We start from the raw sequence: 18,207 nt of genomic DNA, 5'->3' as shown, positions 1-18,207 counted from the left end.
ATGAACTTCAGCAGGGAGGTGGCCCGACAGACCAGCTGTTATACATATGTGATAGAGGATGAGGACCCAGCCCTAGTCAGCCTAAATGTATTTGAGGTGAGGCTTACACCAAACTGTATACTGTATTTATATAGACCATGTTTTTAATGTAGTCAATAAACATACTCAACAACACACAAAGGGCCTAATTTAATACTACTACTACTAAGAAAAACTACATGAATGACAAGGGATGCAAACATGGTGCAGGTGGTAATTTCTCTGGTATCTGTCATGGAGTGTTTGGAGAATGACCATGCTACATGCTCCTTGATAATGCAAATAATTATTTTACAAATGTACACATTTTTCCCCCTTATTTCAAATATTTTAACACACGAAAACACGTGTTCTTCGCTTAGTCATTTAAAACATATTAAATACAGACACAGTCACAACCACTGCAATTGCTTTTAGGCTTGATAAATTAAATTAAAGGCGCACAGTTTATGTTTGTGCCTTTTCTCTTTTCTGTGTTTTGTGCACTCATTGCACCCTATTTGCTTATTTATGTAGACAAAGATCCACAGCACGTGTTATTTTGCTAATTGAACCTGTGCCATTTTTATGCCTCTGTGCTGGCAATAGCCATGGCTCGAAGCTTTATGCTTTTGACTTGTCTGTCTGTCTGTCTGTTGTCTCAATGCCAACTAGAATCTTATTAATTTAGTATTTAAACAATTCCTTCAAATTTTATCACAAATTTCAATGTGGACTAGGTGATGAATGATATAAACCTTGGTCATGGTAATATCTCAAGAAGGCAATGAGACAAATTTGGCACAAAATTGTCACTTGGGGTCAGGGATAAACTGATTAGATTTTGATGGACAAAAGTCAAAGGTCAGGCTCATTGTGACCTCATGTATGCCCTATCCCTGTCAACGCTATATCTCAGACATCTGAAAGCAATTTAATTACATCAGGGATAAACATCTGGCATAAACCTAGACTCTGAGTCTGGAAAGGCATGTGTGTGTGTGTAATCTACGTCACTGGTTAGAGGAGGCAAACAACAGCAATGTGGTAATTCTAATTTGCTTGTGTTATCAGGTTTGCATATGTTTTTGTACATGTAAATCTTTAGTGAAACAGCCCCAAAGTGAAAGTCAAAACGTGTTTTAAGATGTGATTTGAAGAGTATTACGTAACATGCCATCATTAATCCTAACTCTGCACAACCTTAAAGAAAGTCACTGTGAACTACAAACCTGATGACACATAATAGAATATTGGAATTATGTTATGTGACTTACAGTATTTAACTCAAGTTAAAATTTAGATAATGATGACACTTTTGCTGTTTTATTATATTTCAATCAGAAACCACATAAGAAAAAATGTTACTATAATTCTTGACATGCTGTAACCTCAGCTGAAATCAGATGTGAATACTAAAATACACATGGACACATATCCTCCTTTCTCTGCCCATTAATTTCTACATTATCACATAGTTGACTGAGAAGGGTGACCTGGCTCTCCTGGAGAACCTGGTGAGGAAGAGCCCAGAGGTCCTGAGTGAGAAAGACGAATGTGGAGCCGGTCCCCTTCATCACGCTGCCGCAGGGGGCCACGTCACCCTCATCCAATTCATCACCAATTCCGTAGACTCACAGGGTGAGCATATCTCATGCATCGGTCATAACATGCACTCTAGTACAGGTGAAATATATACGCTGTATTGTGAATTACCACGACATTTTAGGATACTGTATTGAGCAAAATGCTCAATATTTACATAATGTATATGATATATGATATGAGGTCATGGTATCTGCATGCATCTTTACATTTTTACATTTGTGTTTGTGTTTATTTGCATGTGTTCCTGTGTCCTCTGTCAGAATTGAACAGCTGTGATGAGCAGGGCAGTGTGCCCCTACACTGGGCAGTGGAGAGGAACAAGCCAGAGAGCTGCAGGGCTCTTTTGGACCTGGGGGCCGACCCCAATATCCTCAACATGGCCCTGCTGTCTCCTCTGCATTTGGCTATCAACCTTGGACACAACAACTTGGTGGAGGTGATGATGCTAAAAATGCCCAGCTAGAATAGGACTTCATATGAAGTGTGTTCCCAAATATAGAGTTGTGTTTTGTTTTGTTTTGTTTTATGGCACTGTAACACAGTCATTGGAGATTTATAGCACGGATGGAGAGGTCATTGCAATTTTTATTTTTGATGAAAGGAGACCAGGATCCTGCAGGCTCTTTTGTTTAGTTCTTACCCATATTTTGTTATTTTCTATTTCCTATTTAAATATATAAGATCTGTTATATGAAAACATTTCAAATAGTGTTTTTGTAATTTTATGTTTGATCTACAATACAGTACATTGTTTTGAGCTTCAGGGGAATATATTGCAGTTTCTAAGAAAGATTCAATCTCCAGTCTCGGGCTGCCCTGTAAGGTTTTAGATTTCTTTCCTCATCTCTACTTCCTGTTTACAAGAAAGATGATAGACACATTACACATTTCATAAACTTGTTACTTTGTCAACTGACAACTTCTTGCACATGTGGTAAAACCTAACTTGTTGGTCTACCTGGAAAGACTTTGTCATGTCATCCCCAAAGCATTTGGCTGGTGTCCACATACTGACGCTGCTGCAGTGTGGAGGAGAATTATGGATGCAGGCATTTATGTATTAGTAAGGACTGGATGGGACACCCTGTTTTGATCACTTTTTATCTCTTCCACCTGCAGCTGTTACTATCCTACAGTGCTACAGACTGTAATCTAGAGGGAGATCTCGGGAACAGCCCGGTGATACTAGCCTGCTCCATTAATAACTGTGAGGCTCTCAGCATGTTGGTATGTATGAGACTTCCGGTCTCATGTATTCATTCAGTCACACTGTGTACCTGCATCTGTCCATCTTTACAGAATGAATTATGTTGCTGTGCATTAAACTGCCAACCAGCCCTATGCAGCGTTGTCTCTGACAAAGAATGGTCTCTGTTTGTCTTTCTCTCCATCCATTCTTCTGTCTGTGAAAGATAAAACGCGGAGCGAGGCTGTGCCAACAGAATAAGCTTGGTCATTTTGCCATTCATGCAGCTGCCTTTGCAGGTGCTAAGAAAGCCATGGAGGTGATCCTGAAGGCCGGTATGACAAAAGGATTTTGATTATCTGTCATCAAAAAATGAAAGTGCTGACAATACTGAAAAGGGTTTTTACAAGGCCAAACAGCACATTAGGCTGATACCAGGAGAGCTCAACTCAGCTCCCAGAGACAGTGCAGAAAAATGGTCATGCTACTTTGTACATGGGCCAGATGCCACCGACTGTCAGTGTGTTTATCCACAGTGGGAGGTCTGCTTAGTAACTTGTGTGTTGTTGGTGGAAGGTTTAGTCACAGTACAAAATATTTATGATATTTCTGTGACTGCTCAGGAAGGGAACTGATGGGTATTCACACTCTTGTGCTGCTGCTAAATCTATTTATAGACTGCCCACCATGTATTTACACAATTACCCATTATTGTCTACCACTAAAAAATACAAATAACTTAAATATCAAAGACAAAGAAGGAATGTATTCTGGCAGTAAATACAAATAACTTATACCAACAAGCATTCACTAAAAAAACTTGATTAACAGCCTTGTATGAATTCTGTAAATGAGTCACCACAAAGAAACAATTTACCAATTTAATTAATTCAATTCTCTGTTTGCAGGAGAGGAGCTTGGTCGCTCAGCTTCATGCCACATAAACTATTTAGACAAGTCCAGGAGCAGTCCTCTCCATCTGGCTGTTCGTGGTGGGAATATGGATGCCATCCGTCTCTGCATCGCTAATGGCGCCAAAGTTGACCAGCAACAGGTACTGACATCACAAAACTGAATCTTAACTGTGGTTCGGCCATCTGCACTTCTCATAAACTTTCAAACTGGCCATAAAGAAGGGCAGACATTCATTTGGTTGTCAAACCACTGGCTGTTTTTCATATCACGCTGCATCACATAGTCACAAACACATTAACACCTGGGACCTATGTCTTGCAAAAGCTGCCATTCACACTCTGACTTTACATTTGCATTGTTTTTTTTTTTTTTAAATCTAGACCTCTTTTCCCTACACGTGTGAATGTGTTTCACTGACAAAACATCTTAGGCTGAGCACGTCAGCCTTATCGTGCCCATCTGCGAGTGATCGTTATGTTTAGCCCTGGGCTAGTGGCCAGAGCTACAGCAGGAATAGTGAGTACAGTAATAGCTTTGGTTGGCTAAATTGATACAAATTACCTCCACTTAAACCGTGGAGCTGAGTGGAGCAATCACTGGCCTCCTCCTGCAGTCCTGGTTATCTCATTAAAGGCTTGTGTTACAGGCCCCTGTGTTCAACCAGCAAATCTGCAAGAGATACTTTGCTAATGTTACACTGGGGAAGTGCACAATATGTAGGGTATGTGTGGAAGTGAGTACACGCTGAAGCCTGCGTCTACTCCTTTCTGTCTCTGTATGCCACAGTGTGCCCGTATAGAGCAGATATGATTATTTTTGAAGAGCATGTGATTGGTCATTGTGTTAATTCATATGTCATTGCCCAAAATGTAATCATGTTTGTTGCTGTCCAGAACGACAGGTGCACACCGCTACATTTGGCCTGCACGCAGGGTGCTACTGAGGTGGTTAAACTGATGCTCTCCTCCGTCGACCGCGTGGAAGACATAATCAACCTAACTGATGGGGCGTGTCAGACCCCTCTACACAGGTGGGCTCAGCTTACACTTCCACCCTGACCCCTGAGGTGGAAGGTAGTGTGTTAATTAGTGTGCTTTAGAGGTCCAGAGCCATCTCCGTTCTAATTAATTCTTATCAACAAACCAAACAAAGCTTATCTTCCAAAATGTAGCTAGGGTTATCTTCACAACTTCAACTACACATGCTAAAGCACTGAATGTAGTCGTTTAAACTACACAACACGGCATTTATTATACTTATATTTATAATATATTGTATGTATATTACTGCTCAGCTGCTTATTCTTGCTGTGTAAAGATCAGTCCATCTGTGCAAAATCAACACTGTGACAAACAAGTGGAACATACGTATAAAATCCCTTGGCTATGGTTATCTGAATAATGAGCCTTAATTGGGGATAATAATAACTCTGTGACTACATAATAAAGATATGACTTCCACAGTGATTTTATCTACAAGCTATTTGTGTTGGCACGGCAACAGAGTAAGAGATGATACAAGTACAAGAGGAATGGGATAGCTCTGGGTCATGATAAATTAGACTGTGTAGTCTCTTGTTTTACAGTAAGTCTGGAAACAAAGGTTCTCACCCTACATTTTTATTCCTTTTCCATGCTCTCTCTCCAGACATCATCTGTGCATATTTCCCTGTAGATTGTCACTCAGTCTCTCTTAATGCAGGATTTCACCAGAACACCACGAATTAGTTGTGGAAGTGCGTCATTGAAATGAACCATTGCAATCATAGAGATAAAACACGCTGACTGCGAAGGCAAATCTGGTTGTTATATCATGCTCTGAGCAAAGCTGAATTAAAATAGGATTGCCCTTACGTGACATCTGACAGTATCAGTAGGACCTTGACTCACCAAATCATGTGTGGTTGCTTTTCAACAATTGTGTTTACATTTCCAGGGCTACAATATTTGACCATGCAGAGCTGGCGGAGTACCTCATTTCTTTGGTAAATAAGGCACAGACAACACACAAATACACATCCCACACCTTATATACACAGGATATTTCCAACATCAGCATCGGGGACATCTTTCATGTCTTCCCTTAAGTGCATGAAATGTTTTAGAAGCCACCTTCGCCTTTTTTCTTTAATAAATATTCAAGCTATTTAATTAAAAGGAAGACTAACAGCTTTTGCACCTGTGATTACTTGCTCTAGGACTGTTTTTACTGCTCTTGTATTTCATTTTGTGACATAGTGATTCTATTTCTGGTGTCATTGCCACGGCTAAACAGTATTTGCAACTTCAAACACAGCCCCCAGCTTAGTAAACATTAATAGCGGTACCTACTGCTTCTAGACCATCTGCCACTCTCTGTTCCACTCTGTGGTCCAGTTTAACACAAACTGTGTTGCTAGGAAAAAGCTGGGGTCCAAGTTTATCTCCTGTCAACTCATTCTGTTGGCAAACACTGTGACAGGAAACAAACTTGTACACACTGGGCATGTGTAAATTGAAGACACTGAGATAACCTTTCATCAAAAACCAGTCAACTGCAGGAAATATATTGAGTAAGAGCTCTTTATAACCAGACTAACTGAGGTTTTGAGCTTGGTATAAAAAAAAAACCCTGTACCACCCATTTAATTCACATGCACTGAGTGTCATTATAATAAACTATCCTGATCTATCTAAAATGTATTTATTTATTTAAGGTCCATTTAATTTCACTATCAGTACCCTACATGCAATATTACGCAGTGTATGATTTAACACAAACTCAAAATGGTTTCATTATTTTGCATATGCAGCAAATATATATAAAATTAAATGTGTTAATTAATACTGTAGTGTTAAGGCTTTGGAGCATTCTCTCATCAGGGTGCAGACCTAAACAGCATCGATTGCAAAGGTCATACTCCTCTGCTGCTGGCTACAAGCTGTGGAGCATGGAAAACTGTGGCTCTGCTCTTGTCAAAAGGCAAGTTACAATACTGTACTCCATAACTCTACAGTCAATGCGCAAATAATTTGCAAGTATGCTTAATAATGCATCATCCAATGCAATCTTTTTAGGTACAAATGTAAATGTGAAAGACAGATGCGGTTGTAATTTCCTTCACCTGGCCATTCTGCAGCCCAAGGGCCTGAAGAATCTCCCGGAAGAAGTACTGCAGGTACCCTCAATCAGTGGAGTCAATCAATGTTTGTAGCTTATCAGATGCACAGCATGCTGCCTATATAAACAAGTCATTAAGAGATTGGAATCTAATGACCTCACTGTCCTTGATGAATTTGCCTTGAGCCAAGCTGCATGCATTCAAGGCCAGCTGATGAAGTTCACTTCACTTCACTAAGCCACATGACTGTTTAAAACTGTTTAAGCTAATGATTTCAAAGCTGTCAAAATGAGCCACCAAGATTTCCAGATACTGTGTGACTTGGGTCTATCTGTGTATAATCTTAGAAAGTGTATGTGTAACTTTGTATAATATGTGCAAATAATGCAGGACTGCGACAACTTACTGAAGCCTTTTACACGTGTGTATTATTTAAACTACTAACAATCCATTACTGCACGTTATAATGTATCAATACACTGTGTTTTTAATGTGTTTAACTTTAGCATACCAGTGTGAAGACATTGCTCAGCTGCGAGGATAACGAGGGCTGCACGCCACTCCACTACGCTTGCAGACTGGGTATCCATGACTCAGTGAAGAACATGCTGGGCCTCTCGGGGCAGGTTGGCCTTGCGTGCAAGTCCAAGGATAAGAAGTCTGCCTTGCACTTTGCTGCTCAGTGAGTTCAATTAATCCCTGTAGGCACAACTTTCCATACCATTGAACTAAAAATACTGATTTGACCTGATTGTCCACTGACTTTCTTAGACTTTGCAAATTTGATCAAAGAAACATCTGCAGTGTCACTGTTGACAGCGACTTATGTACGATGTACTTTATGTACTCTGTTAATATTGTTTCTGTTAGTTTAGAGCTGCAACCTTCAGCTTGTAATGTCCAACATGTATCCCATGAAAACCATTGATTCCTATGCAGCAGAACAACAGAATTTCATCATTTGTTTTTATTGGAATGGAAATGCTGCTGAACATCTTCCTTATCTTACTGTAAAAATCCCAGCTTCAGTGGAAAGTTAGCATCATATTCTGACAATGTTCTTCTAGTTACTGTCTAACAAGTGTATCGATCCATGATACCATAGGGAGTGTAAAGCATGAATGAAAAAGGAGGCTTTACTAAATGCCTTTAAATACAGCTTCACCGATGCTCAGTCTCCAATCCTGTGAGAAAGTTCTGACTTTGTCGTGGTTCTGCTTCTGATTTGCTGATTTATAGCGAATGATTATCTTATCTCCTATCTCCTATTTCCTGTCCTCCTGCCTCTGTCTTGGTTCAGTCTGTTGATTGCTTCCTGAATGTATCCTGTCCACCTTTGTATTTAACATGCTCTGTTTCACTTACTTAGTGGCACATTGTTTGTTGCCTTTAGCGCAGCTGCTCTTCAGCCCATTTTCCTGCCATATTTCCTGAGTTTCCAACCTGTGTTTGTTCCTTATTTTCTGCCACCGCTTGCCCCTCATTTCTGTAAGTCTTCTCTAATAATTTTTTATTTGGGACTTGGACATCATATCAAGGATTTGGGATTCTGAATTTAGATTCTGGGACATTAAAAGGATCAGGTCATTTGGATTTTGCAGTTTGGAGGACTTTCTGATTGCTCTGTGTGTGAAGTTGGAGCGGGACTTTCATTGACAGTTTTTGAGGATTTGTGCACAGGTTTTTCTGACCAGAAAATAGACGGGCTTCATTGTTTATACATGTGCCACATTCTTACCTTGTGTTTTGCTGTGGACACTCTGAGTATCATTACAGACTGTGCTGTGTCTTCTCAAACTCTGCTAGTCTGTACCATATCAGCTCACCCCCTGTCTTTGTCAAATTCTGCCAAGCCAGGACACCTTCTACCCCTGCACCTCCTGTTCTCGCTGGTCATTAGCCCCATATCTGTCTACCTGAGAGATATGCAGGGGATCCTGGTCATTGCAGGGCCTTCCTGATGGTGGTACAACCTCCCCCCTTTTCCATGCAGTGGACTTGATTAACATGTGTCATCTCCTTACTGATGGGTTTAGCCCACTAGTGGAGAATGGCAGAATAGGAGAGACAGTCTAAAGCCTGCTTTTTTTTCAAATGCTTATTTTTATAGACTCTGGCTCAAGCAATTTGATCTGTAATGAACTTTGCCGTAGACTTACGCTTATACTTCATAATTATGAGGCTGATAGCAAGTGAAAGGAACCTGCCAATCAGAAGCTGACTAGAAACAGCTGCTCATTGGCTGCAAATACCTGATCCAGGTAATCAGCAGTGGGTGGGACAGGGACAGTTGGAAAACAAGCAGAGCAGTGGGCCTTGAGGACCAGTGTTGGGAAGCACTGCTCCAGGACACCTTTTACCGCGGAGTTTCACAGTAGTTGAAAGATAAGTTGGCTGCATTGCAACCTTCATAAAAATCTCATTGGCACCATTAATTTGGTCACACAAGGGAACCACATGTTGCAGAAGTGATAACGTGGGAGGGCAACACTCTTGTGAATCCACCAAGCCAATCCAGATCAGGAGGTCTAAACTCCACTAAAGGCACTCAACAAGGCATGAAGGACCTCACTGCCTCCACACTGCCCTTATGACTGCACTTTTGATCTCCTCCCTCCTATGGTGCCTCCATGGGGAAGGGCGTTTTTCCTATCTGCATGCAGAGGCTGTTAGTCTCTCCTCTGATTTACATCCTCAAACTAATAGCCAGAAGGAGACCATGAACTAGGATCATTGCCACTGTCTTCACTCCTCTGCTGCCCAGCAAATACTCAACTACTCCCCGATGCTGCCATCCTCACTCCCACCGGTCAAGATTGCCTATATCGGTCTCTCATGCCAATATTCACCAGTCAAGGCCAGCTGACCCCTTCAGTGATTCTCCACATTCATTACTTCCTCTTTTTTTTTTTTTTTTTACAATAAATCATTTCCTCAACTTACCTCTGGTGCTGTCCATTCGTCTGATCCATTACAGAAACGTTACAGCACTTGAAACCCTTTTGAAAATTAATTGCTGTGACATCTTTATTACACAATGACCCAGCACAACTGGCACAAGAATAGAATTTAATTAACTGGTCACATATAAACAATTGTAATAGTGTGAAATGACAGGACACTAAACTTTATTGTTATTGATTTTTTTTACATGTAGACCCATTTCTTTAGAGCTACAGGGTGAATGAAAGTCACAGTATGATGTCATATTCTAGTTGACACCTCATTTGCTTTATCCCACCTGTCCCGCTGTACTGATACAAAATGCTGCCGTTGACCTTCTGAAAAGGTTCAGGAGTGAAAAAGAGCTTAGTACAGGCTTTTACTGTATATCACTTCTGTTTATGTCTTCTCTCAGTTTGCATCACCGTTAGTCATTAACACTCTTCAACCCCTTATCTATATTTTAACTACACGTTCAGGTGTTTAAACTGGATATTAAGTGTCTCTGAATGAGAGAAACTTTGCTGCACAGAAACTGTTTCCAAACTCTGTTGTGCTGTGGGTCTTTTTTGACGGGGCTAAAAATAGTTTTTTCCACAGTCTAATGCTTCCACTGTGTTCTTTAAGGTATGGGCGTATCAATACATGTCACCGATTACTGGAGAGCATCACAGACTCTCGTTTGCTAAATGAAGGTGATGAGAGGGGCCTGACCCCACTTCATTTGGCTTCAAGAGGGGGGCACACTAAGGTGGTACAGCTGCTGCTGCGCAAAGGAGCTCTTTTCCACAGGTAAACACGTGCAAATAGAGGAAACATTTGTATACAAACCTGTGTACAATTCTGATTTGTTACTGATTCCTCTTCGGGGTGTTTTGTTCACAGTGATTATAAAGGCCTGACTTGTCTGCACCATGCTGCAGCTGAAGGATACACACAAACAATCGAGATTCTCCTGTCAGCTAATCCCAAGTTACTGGATAAAACAGATGAGGATGGGGTGAGGTTTAATTACCACTTAATCAGGATTAATTATACACGTATTTACAATGAGCTTTTTGTTCATTAATATGTTCTGCACATTATTTTGTTTTCTAAATACCAGTGCACTAGTAACTACTAGTAGCATTAAATAAGACACATATCACTGTTCTATAATAAATGCAAAGTACTGTCTCCTGTTATGTATTCATGTGCCAGAACACAGCAATTCACTTCGCAGCAAGGGAGGGACATGTGGCTGCAGTCAAGCTCATGCTTAGCCGGGGAGCAGAGCTCGTCTTGAACAAAAATGACACATCGTTCCTCCATGAAGCTTTGCAAAATGGAAGAAAAGATGTGGTGAATGCAGTAATTGACAGTGACAGGTATGTTAGGTATATAAGAGTCTGTTCTGTAAAGAAATAATCAAATAAGAGACACTGTCTGATTTACTTTTGTAAACTATATATTTATTAAATATTTGAATGTTAATATTTCTCATTTGAAAACATGAATTTTCTATTACCTGACTATATTTTTCAAGCATAAAAATTTGGTTTTAAATGTTTCTCATGGTTATATGAATTTAAATCCACTCTGTGTAGACATTTCATGTGATCATACCATCAACTGTACAATCTGGGAGTATTACTGGGAATTACTGACACAGTGTAATAATACTATGATGTCAAAATCACAATTTTTTCATGTCTAGACATAAATTGAGTGTAATGACTTAAGCTGACTAAGCTTAACCTGTGTATTTCTTTCGTTAGATGTACTGAGGCTTTGAGACTTTTTGGAGTCAACTCAAGTCAGCGATGTCCCATATTTGACATGATTGAGTTTCAGCCAGAGACCTACAAGGTTTGGCACTGTCAAAGAAATGAACTAAATCAAATTTAAGACTTTCTGCAGTTTGTTACTGTATATACACTGTCTCACTGTGTCACACTGTTTACTACTTTCTCCAATACCTACTCGACCTAGCACCTACTGGACCGCTGTGTGAGGGAATCTGATGAGGATCACAACAGTCCTGACTACCATGTAATTAAGCCACAAATTGCATAATCAAAACATCACAACAGTCTATTAACTATGCTACCATTCAAACATTTGGGGTCACTTAGAAATGTCCTTGTTTCCCATGAAAACATGCATGAAATGAGTTTGAGTAAGCCTCTATTCATTGTATTTTTATACAGCAAAATTGTTTTCAGCTATGTTAATATAATTGCAAAAGCATTTTTTAGTGATCAATTACCCTTTTAACTTTGCCCTTTAACTATTCTAATAATTCATTAAGAAATACAAAGTGCCATTGGAACACAGGACTACTGTTTACACTCAACATTAACAATGTCTACACTGTATTTCAATTCAAATCCATTTAAAGGCAGAAAATAATCTTTCTTTTCTAAGACCTCAGTACCCACAGCACGATATCTATCTGCAGACTTCTACATAACTGTATCTACATGTCAGACATGTCTCTCTGAGCATACATATCTACACACAATGGGTAATGTATTGTGTCTGTCAGGCAAAAATGTAATTGTTCTTTATGTGTTGTAGATTGAATACGATTTTGCCTGGCTCCAAGCTCCTCTTGAAGTGACGAAGTCATTTGGCAAGACCACGGGATATCAGCCACTTGCCGCCCTCAATGTAAGCAACTTTTCTCTAGAATCTGATTTTGGTGCAGCAGAATGCAAATAATCTACTCCCTCGTGACTGATAAGGAGTAAAGGTGTATTGTAGTCACGCATTGTCCTCTAACAAGACTCCCTCTGTACACACTTATCCATGGGCTCCAATTCTGCATGTAGAAGCTCATCTGCTCAGGATTAGCCTATCCATCTGTAAGGGATTCTGCATAAGGTTTTTGGCTTTGTCAAACCACACTATGCTGGTTAGTAAGAGAGGAAAAGCCCTTTCACCTGTTATGCCTACTAACAGCTGACACATTAGGATGAAGGTGACACTTTGTCATACTTTTGATTATCTTCAAAAGTTAGAGAACATATTCCTGCCGTCGTACAAGCCCTCTGTTTTGGTTGGCAGAGAGAGAGTGAGGAGCAGCAGGTTAGCAGTGTCTAAAATGGAAAAATGATTCCCTGGTTTTAGCTAATGTGTCATTGTGAACTATTTCTCTGTTACTCTTCCTGCAGGCAATGGTGCAGTACAACCGCATTGAACTCCTCAACCACCCTGTCTGCAAAAAGTACCTGCGAATGAAGTGGTGTGTGATTTAGTCCCTGAGAGGGATATTTATTACTTTGACATGTTGTGATTCATTAGAATATAAAACATTGTTTAATTTGACATGGCCATTGTAAATATCTCTATCTTTGCATTATTCCACAGGATTGCATATGGGAGCACCGCTCATCTGCTCAACATGTTCATGTACCTGTTAGGCCTGCTGCCCCTGACTCACCTAATAGTGAATCTAAGGCCCACGATGAACGTTACTGACACAGGCGAGCACAGTATCATCATGGTGCCCACGGCTTTTATAGAGGTAAAGTACTAATGCTGATCAGTAGTTGGTTCTGTGTTTGTGCATTTGTAACTTATATTTATGATAAGTGAATCAGGTTCCTGTAAAGCACATCGACACGGTTCACCATAATAAACTGTCCCAATTTTATCATTTCACAGCAAAGTCTGTTCCTGACCTTCTGCATGGTGATGGTCTTGGTCATGAGCGTCTACTGCATAGCGAAGGAATTAGTGCAAATATCACAGCAGGTACTGTCAAACAAGTGTCATTACCACATACTGTATGACGCGTGTGCTCATAAATCTGGTCTGCGTGACACTAGCAGTCAGGTGTGCAGGAACATGTTCAGATTTAAATTTGCAGGATCACTGAAGGGGTATAGTCACAAAGTCACCTTCACTCTTGACCATTCAGTTATAGCTGTAAGAATCATTTCCACACTCCACAGTGCAGGTTCGGTAATTTACAAGTAAAATGTTGTCATGCGTGACTGTTGAACGAGTGCACTGACAACTTCCTGTCTGATTGTTTTTGTATTTTTACTGTTTTGTTTTTTTTTATTACTTAAAAGCGCTGGAATTACTTCAAGGATTATTCCAATCACTGCGACTGGTTCTCGGCCGTCTTCTCTCTTCTGTACATCATCCCAGTCATGTTCAATATGGAGGGTTCTTTACATTGGCAAGCAGGGGCAATCGCAGTGTTAAACTCCTGGGTTGGATTTCTCCTTTATCTCCAGAGGTATTACTTGTTCTGTCTTATGTGCACCCTTACAGTGTAATGTCATTTCCAAGTTACAAATCCCTTCATATGTTCCTTTCTTGCCCTTTTTACCTTAGGTTTGAGGGTGTTGGCATCTATGTTGTGATGTTTGGAGAGATCATGAAGACACTGGTTCGCATTGTCATGTTGTTTGTGTACCTGATGTTAGCGTTTGGATTGGCATTCCATGCTCTGATGCTGAACCAGGTAGGAGGACAAACTTTAAAAACTCTGATCTTGCTAAGCTACTAATGTTAGGTGGATAAAAGACCGTTTGGTTATTAATAGCAAAAGGCTGTGTCCAATCCTAGTTAACAAAATCCGACTGAAGCTCTAATTAGTAATTTGTATTTCTCTATAAAAACAGTGTAAAACTAACATGTTAGGGCAATAAATGATTGATTGTTGTGGGTTTATTATAAATGATTTGTTCCACTGCCTTTGAGAAAATGCTGTAAAATTGAACTATCACTGATAACTTTGGTCTTTTCTTTCTTCAGAAACAGTTTGACAGTGTGCCACTCTCAGTGATGCAGACATTTGTGATGATGGTCGGGGAACTGAACTACCAGAATAACTTCCTTGAAACATATCTGAACAATGAACTTCCTTTTGGTTTCCTGACTTACTTCATTTTCGTGTGCTTTGTTCTGCTCATGCCAATTCTGCTGGTGAACCTGATGGTAAGCATGTTAGGTAATTGCTGACTGTGTGATGACTACAGTAAATGTTCTTATTTGTTCTTTTGTAAATGTTCTTATTTGTGTTATTGTGCTATAGATCGGTTTAGCAGTTGGAGACATTGCTGAAGTGCAAAGAAATGCTGCACTAAAAAGAATTGCCATGCAGGTATGTATCAGAATAACCTGTTTGTGTCAAAAGCTTTTTAAGATCTATGCCAACTGTTTTTTATCTTGGTTGGTCGGACCAGAGCTTGTCAGTAGAGAATTTCTTCCCCAAGTCTCACCTCAAAATCTGATGTTTTGACCCCAGATTGACCTCCACACCGCTCTAGAAGATAAGCTCCCTTACTGGTTCATGAAACGAGTCGACAAACGCTCCATCACCATCTACCCCAATCGCAAGTGCTCCAGGGTACGCTCAATACTCACAGAAAACAAACACTCTACCAGAAATCTAATTTTCTTTGTAACTTTTCTCAGTTATATATCTGCCCTCTGTTTACAGCACTATTTAAGGCAATTATTCACGAGTGAGGATGAGACCGATGAAGTCTGGAGTCGTCTGCAGGCCAAATCACAGAACTGCCCAGTAATAGAGAACGAGCTCAAAAAGCAAAAGTCCAGGTAAAGTACACGATAGTACGTGGCGATCATGTGAGAGTTGTATCGTGAAAGTATGCACAATGTATTTTAATACATTTCTTTAATGAAGTAAATTCCCATAAGGTATAGGACTAAAATGAGTCAAGGCATAGGGCACATTTAACTGTGTGTAGAGAATAAAATAAGTTTTTGATGCTTGAGCGACCCCTAGTGGATAAAAATAAATAGAGTCTGTGACACGGTCAAAGACAGATGTGACTCACTGAACCCTTTTCTATAATAAGAACATGGAACCACTTAGATGAATCAAGGCTCTCTGAGAACTACATGAACTTATGTCGTCTTCTCCAGGATGAAAGAGATGTCAAGCATGCTGGAGAAGCAGCACAGCCTCCTTAAGCTCATCATCCAGAAGATGGAGATCACCTCAGAGGCAGACGAGTGCGATGGCCCCGTGAACGTCAAAGCCAGCATGTGGCCGGGCTTGAGCCAGGTTAAAGCCAGAGGGCACACTGTGTCTCGCTGGGTTCCTCTGATGAAAGCCATTGAGTCCAAAAGAAAGTGAAGAGGATGTGATGAAAAGCACATCCAAACATAGCAACAGTTATATAATTTTACCAAATGCATACATGTGAAAGTATATGTAATAATGGCCTTATTAGACAACTGCTGCTCACTGCGGTTTATTATATTAAACATTAGTCTTTATCTGTCTAATGAGTAAAGCTTAAATGCAAAATACTGTGTGTGCTCTTTCATCTATGTAATATGTCATCTCCTTTTCTTCCACCTTACCAATAAATATCTCTAAATAAAGTAAATAAACAAAGGGATGTGTGTGTTTTCATGATTAATGCATGTAATGCATGAGAGTCATCACATTTCAGGTTTGCTACAGTAGTTAAGCGATACTTGTGATACAGACCGGCAGTCAAAGAGCTGAGAGTTGTTTCCTCAAATGTAGGAATTTCATTTGGAGTTTTAAATAATTAAATTAAATTAAATTATGATTTGAGGTGTAGACATGGTCACTGATTCTATTTAAAGTCACATAAATACTTTCAAAAACTGTTGTTGTAGACATGAATGTCTAAAATTCAGATTATCTAAATAATTTGATCAGTTTGACTTAAACTTTGTGTGTTTTGTAATTCTGTTTACCACATGACAAAATCCTTTATAAAAAAAAAAAAAAAAAAGATTTCAAACACTTATCTTGCCACTCATCTGTGCACCGACTTCTTCACTGGTGTAACACGCCAGCTTAATGTGCTGTGAGTCGCTTCAGTAGTGATCATGGGAATTATGGGACACTGGGAGAGAACAGAGAAAGGCATCTGACATCATGAGCCTGCACCTGTCTCTGTGCTTCTCTAGCGTAGGGCCCCGTTAGAGGTTGTGACCCTTGAAAGTCTTTGCTGATAGACAAATGCTAGCTCTCCCTTCAAGTCAAGTTTCAAGTGATATTTATTACTGTTGGCCCTGAATTTAATTATTCCCAGTGCAAATACAATAACCATGCAACTATCAATTACACTGATGTTTTGAACAATATTTTCTGTTTTTACTTAAGGAGCTACATCCACAAAATGACTAATAAGCCAAGTGTTTTATGTCGACCTGACACGTTTGACAGAGATTGAAGCAACAGGTTGAAATATGTGTCACACATCTAGTACCTATTTATGTATGTAAAAAAAGACAATAGATCAAATCAGGAGCAAATCCAGCAACAGAGCCTTTTGGTTTGCACCACTGTCGAGCATTCACCCCGCTCAGATGGGCTGAGATGAAAGCTTGTCTGAAGCTCTAGCTTCCCAGGATAAGCTAAGAGCAGGGATACCCCTAAAGTTCAGCTGATGTCAGGTTCAGGAAATCAGAATAGGTAATTCTTGGTCTGAGATAAAGGGAAATATGTGCAGACAAAAACCACAGAGCAGCTTAAAATCACGATTAAATGCATTTTTTTGAATCGGAACATCATTATGAACACATTAGTATCCTAATCATGTTGTATTAGAGCCGTGTGCTGGTAGATATTACACGGTATCGGTGGGAACTGTTGAGTACAGTACTGTATTCAGCCCAGCGATTCCTCCCTCTAGTGACCCTGGCATGGCAGGCTACCAAAAATCAAGCATGCATCTCAGCTGCATTTAGGTAATTCTTGGCAGAGTCTTTATACTATCATATAAAACTTACATTTCATACATATTAAGTGGAGTAATAGCTAACAGAGAAAACAGAGGAGTTCCTGTAAGTACTTTATGGACATGGAACTTTACATTTACTCCATGAAATTGTACTCCCACACCTCCAAACTTATTCCAGTTTTCCCCGAGGTTTGACTTGCTTTTCTCAATCGAGTCTACATTGAGCTACATTTGACTTTACTTTGCTTTTTCTGTCTAAAGAGTAGAGTTTGGTTCAGCAAGTACAGCACTTCTTTCTCTGAAACTTTCCAGGCAGTGTGATATCTTGAGCACATTTTGATGTACTTTTTCTTGCAGTTTCCTCTAAGGTCTGGAGAAATCTTCTTAGCTTTGGATGTCGCTCCCCAGGAAAGTATAATGCTGTGTACTGTCTCATTTCTACATAGATAGAAGTTTTTAGAAATGTTTGGAGGACACAAAACACATCCAGAAATGCCTGGAATACACAGTAACAGCAACAACAACAAAACATTTGTGGTACTATGGGAATGAAGATGGTGCCTCCCTGCCTCTGTCCCACCCATGTCATGCCAACGCTCCAGATGTCATGGGAACCCGTAACAGCTGGGGTTGGTGCACGCAGGCTGCGTGTGAAAGCCTGCTTCATCTGCAGAAACCCAATCCCTCTGTGAAACCAGCAAAGGATTAGACACTTTTGATAAGGTCCTCAAGACATTTCTATTACC

General features: G+C 40.0%; 1 protein-coding gene across 1 annotated transcript; it reads left to right on the top strand.

Moving 5' to 3' along the window:
• trpa1b (transient receptor potential cation channel, subfamily A, member 1b) lies at positions 1-15,873 on the top strand. Its single transcript, XM_026363605.1, has 27 exons — positions 1-96; positions 1,497-1,659; positions 1,887-2,062; positions 2,746-2,853; positions 3,039-3,147; positions 3,721-3,866; positions 4,621-4,757; positions 5,663-5,711; positions 6,589-6,688; positions 6,784-6,884; positions 7,334-7,509; positions 10,398-10,562; positions 10,656-10,770; positions 10,971-11,137; positions 11,528-11,618; positions 11,742-11,801; positions 12,330-12,422; positions 12,926-12,996; positions 13,122-13,278; positions 13,419-13,508; positions 13,832-14,001; positions 14,100-14,229; positions 14,523-14,705; positions 14,803-14,871; positions 15,016-15,117; positions 15,211-15,329; positions 15,660-15,873. Exons 1-27 carry the CDS (start codon positions 1-3, stop codon positions 15,871-15,873), a joined length of 3,357 nt encoding a protein of 1,118 aa, XP_026219390.1.
• Positions 15,874-18,207: the final 2,334 nt, after the last annotated feature.

This window comes from Anabas testudineus, chromosome 2 (genome assembly GCF_900324465.2).
Source record: "Anabas testudineus chromosome 2, fAnaTes1.2, whole genome shotgun sequence".
In the NCBI taxonomy this organism is placed as follows: Eukaryota; Metazoa; Chordata; class Actinopteri; order Anabantiformes; family Anabantidae; genus Anabas; species Anabas testudineus.
The sequence above is the reverse complement of the archived record's forward strand: the minus strand, read 5'-3'. Positions and strand labels throughout refer to the sequence as shown.

Coding starts and splice junctions, on each gene's coding strand:
- trpa1b (XM_026363605.1), top strand. CDS start 1: ATGAACTTCAGCAGGGAGGTGGCCCGACAGACCAGCTGTTATACATAT. Junction 6,689..6,783: donor GGCTCTGCTCTTGTCAAAAG/GCAAGTTACAAT, acceptor CAATCTTTTTAG/GTACAAATGTAAATGTGAAA. Junction 14,872..15,015: donor TAAAAAGAATTGCCATGCAG/GTATGTATCAGA, acceptor TTTTGACCCCAG/ATTGACCTCCACACCGCTCT.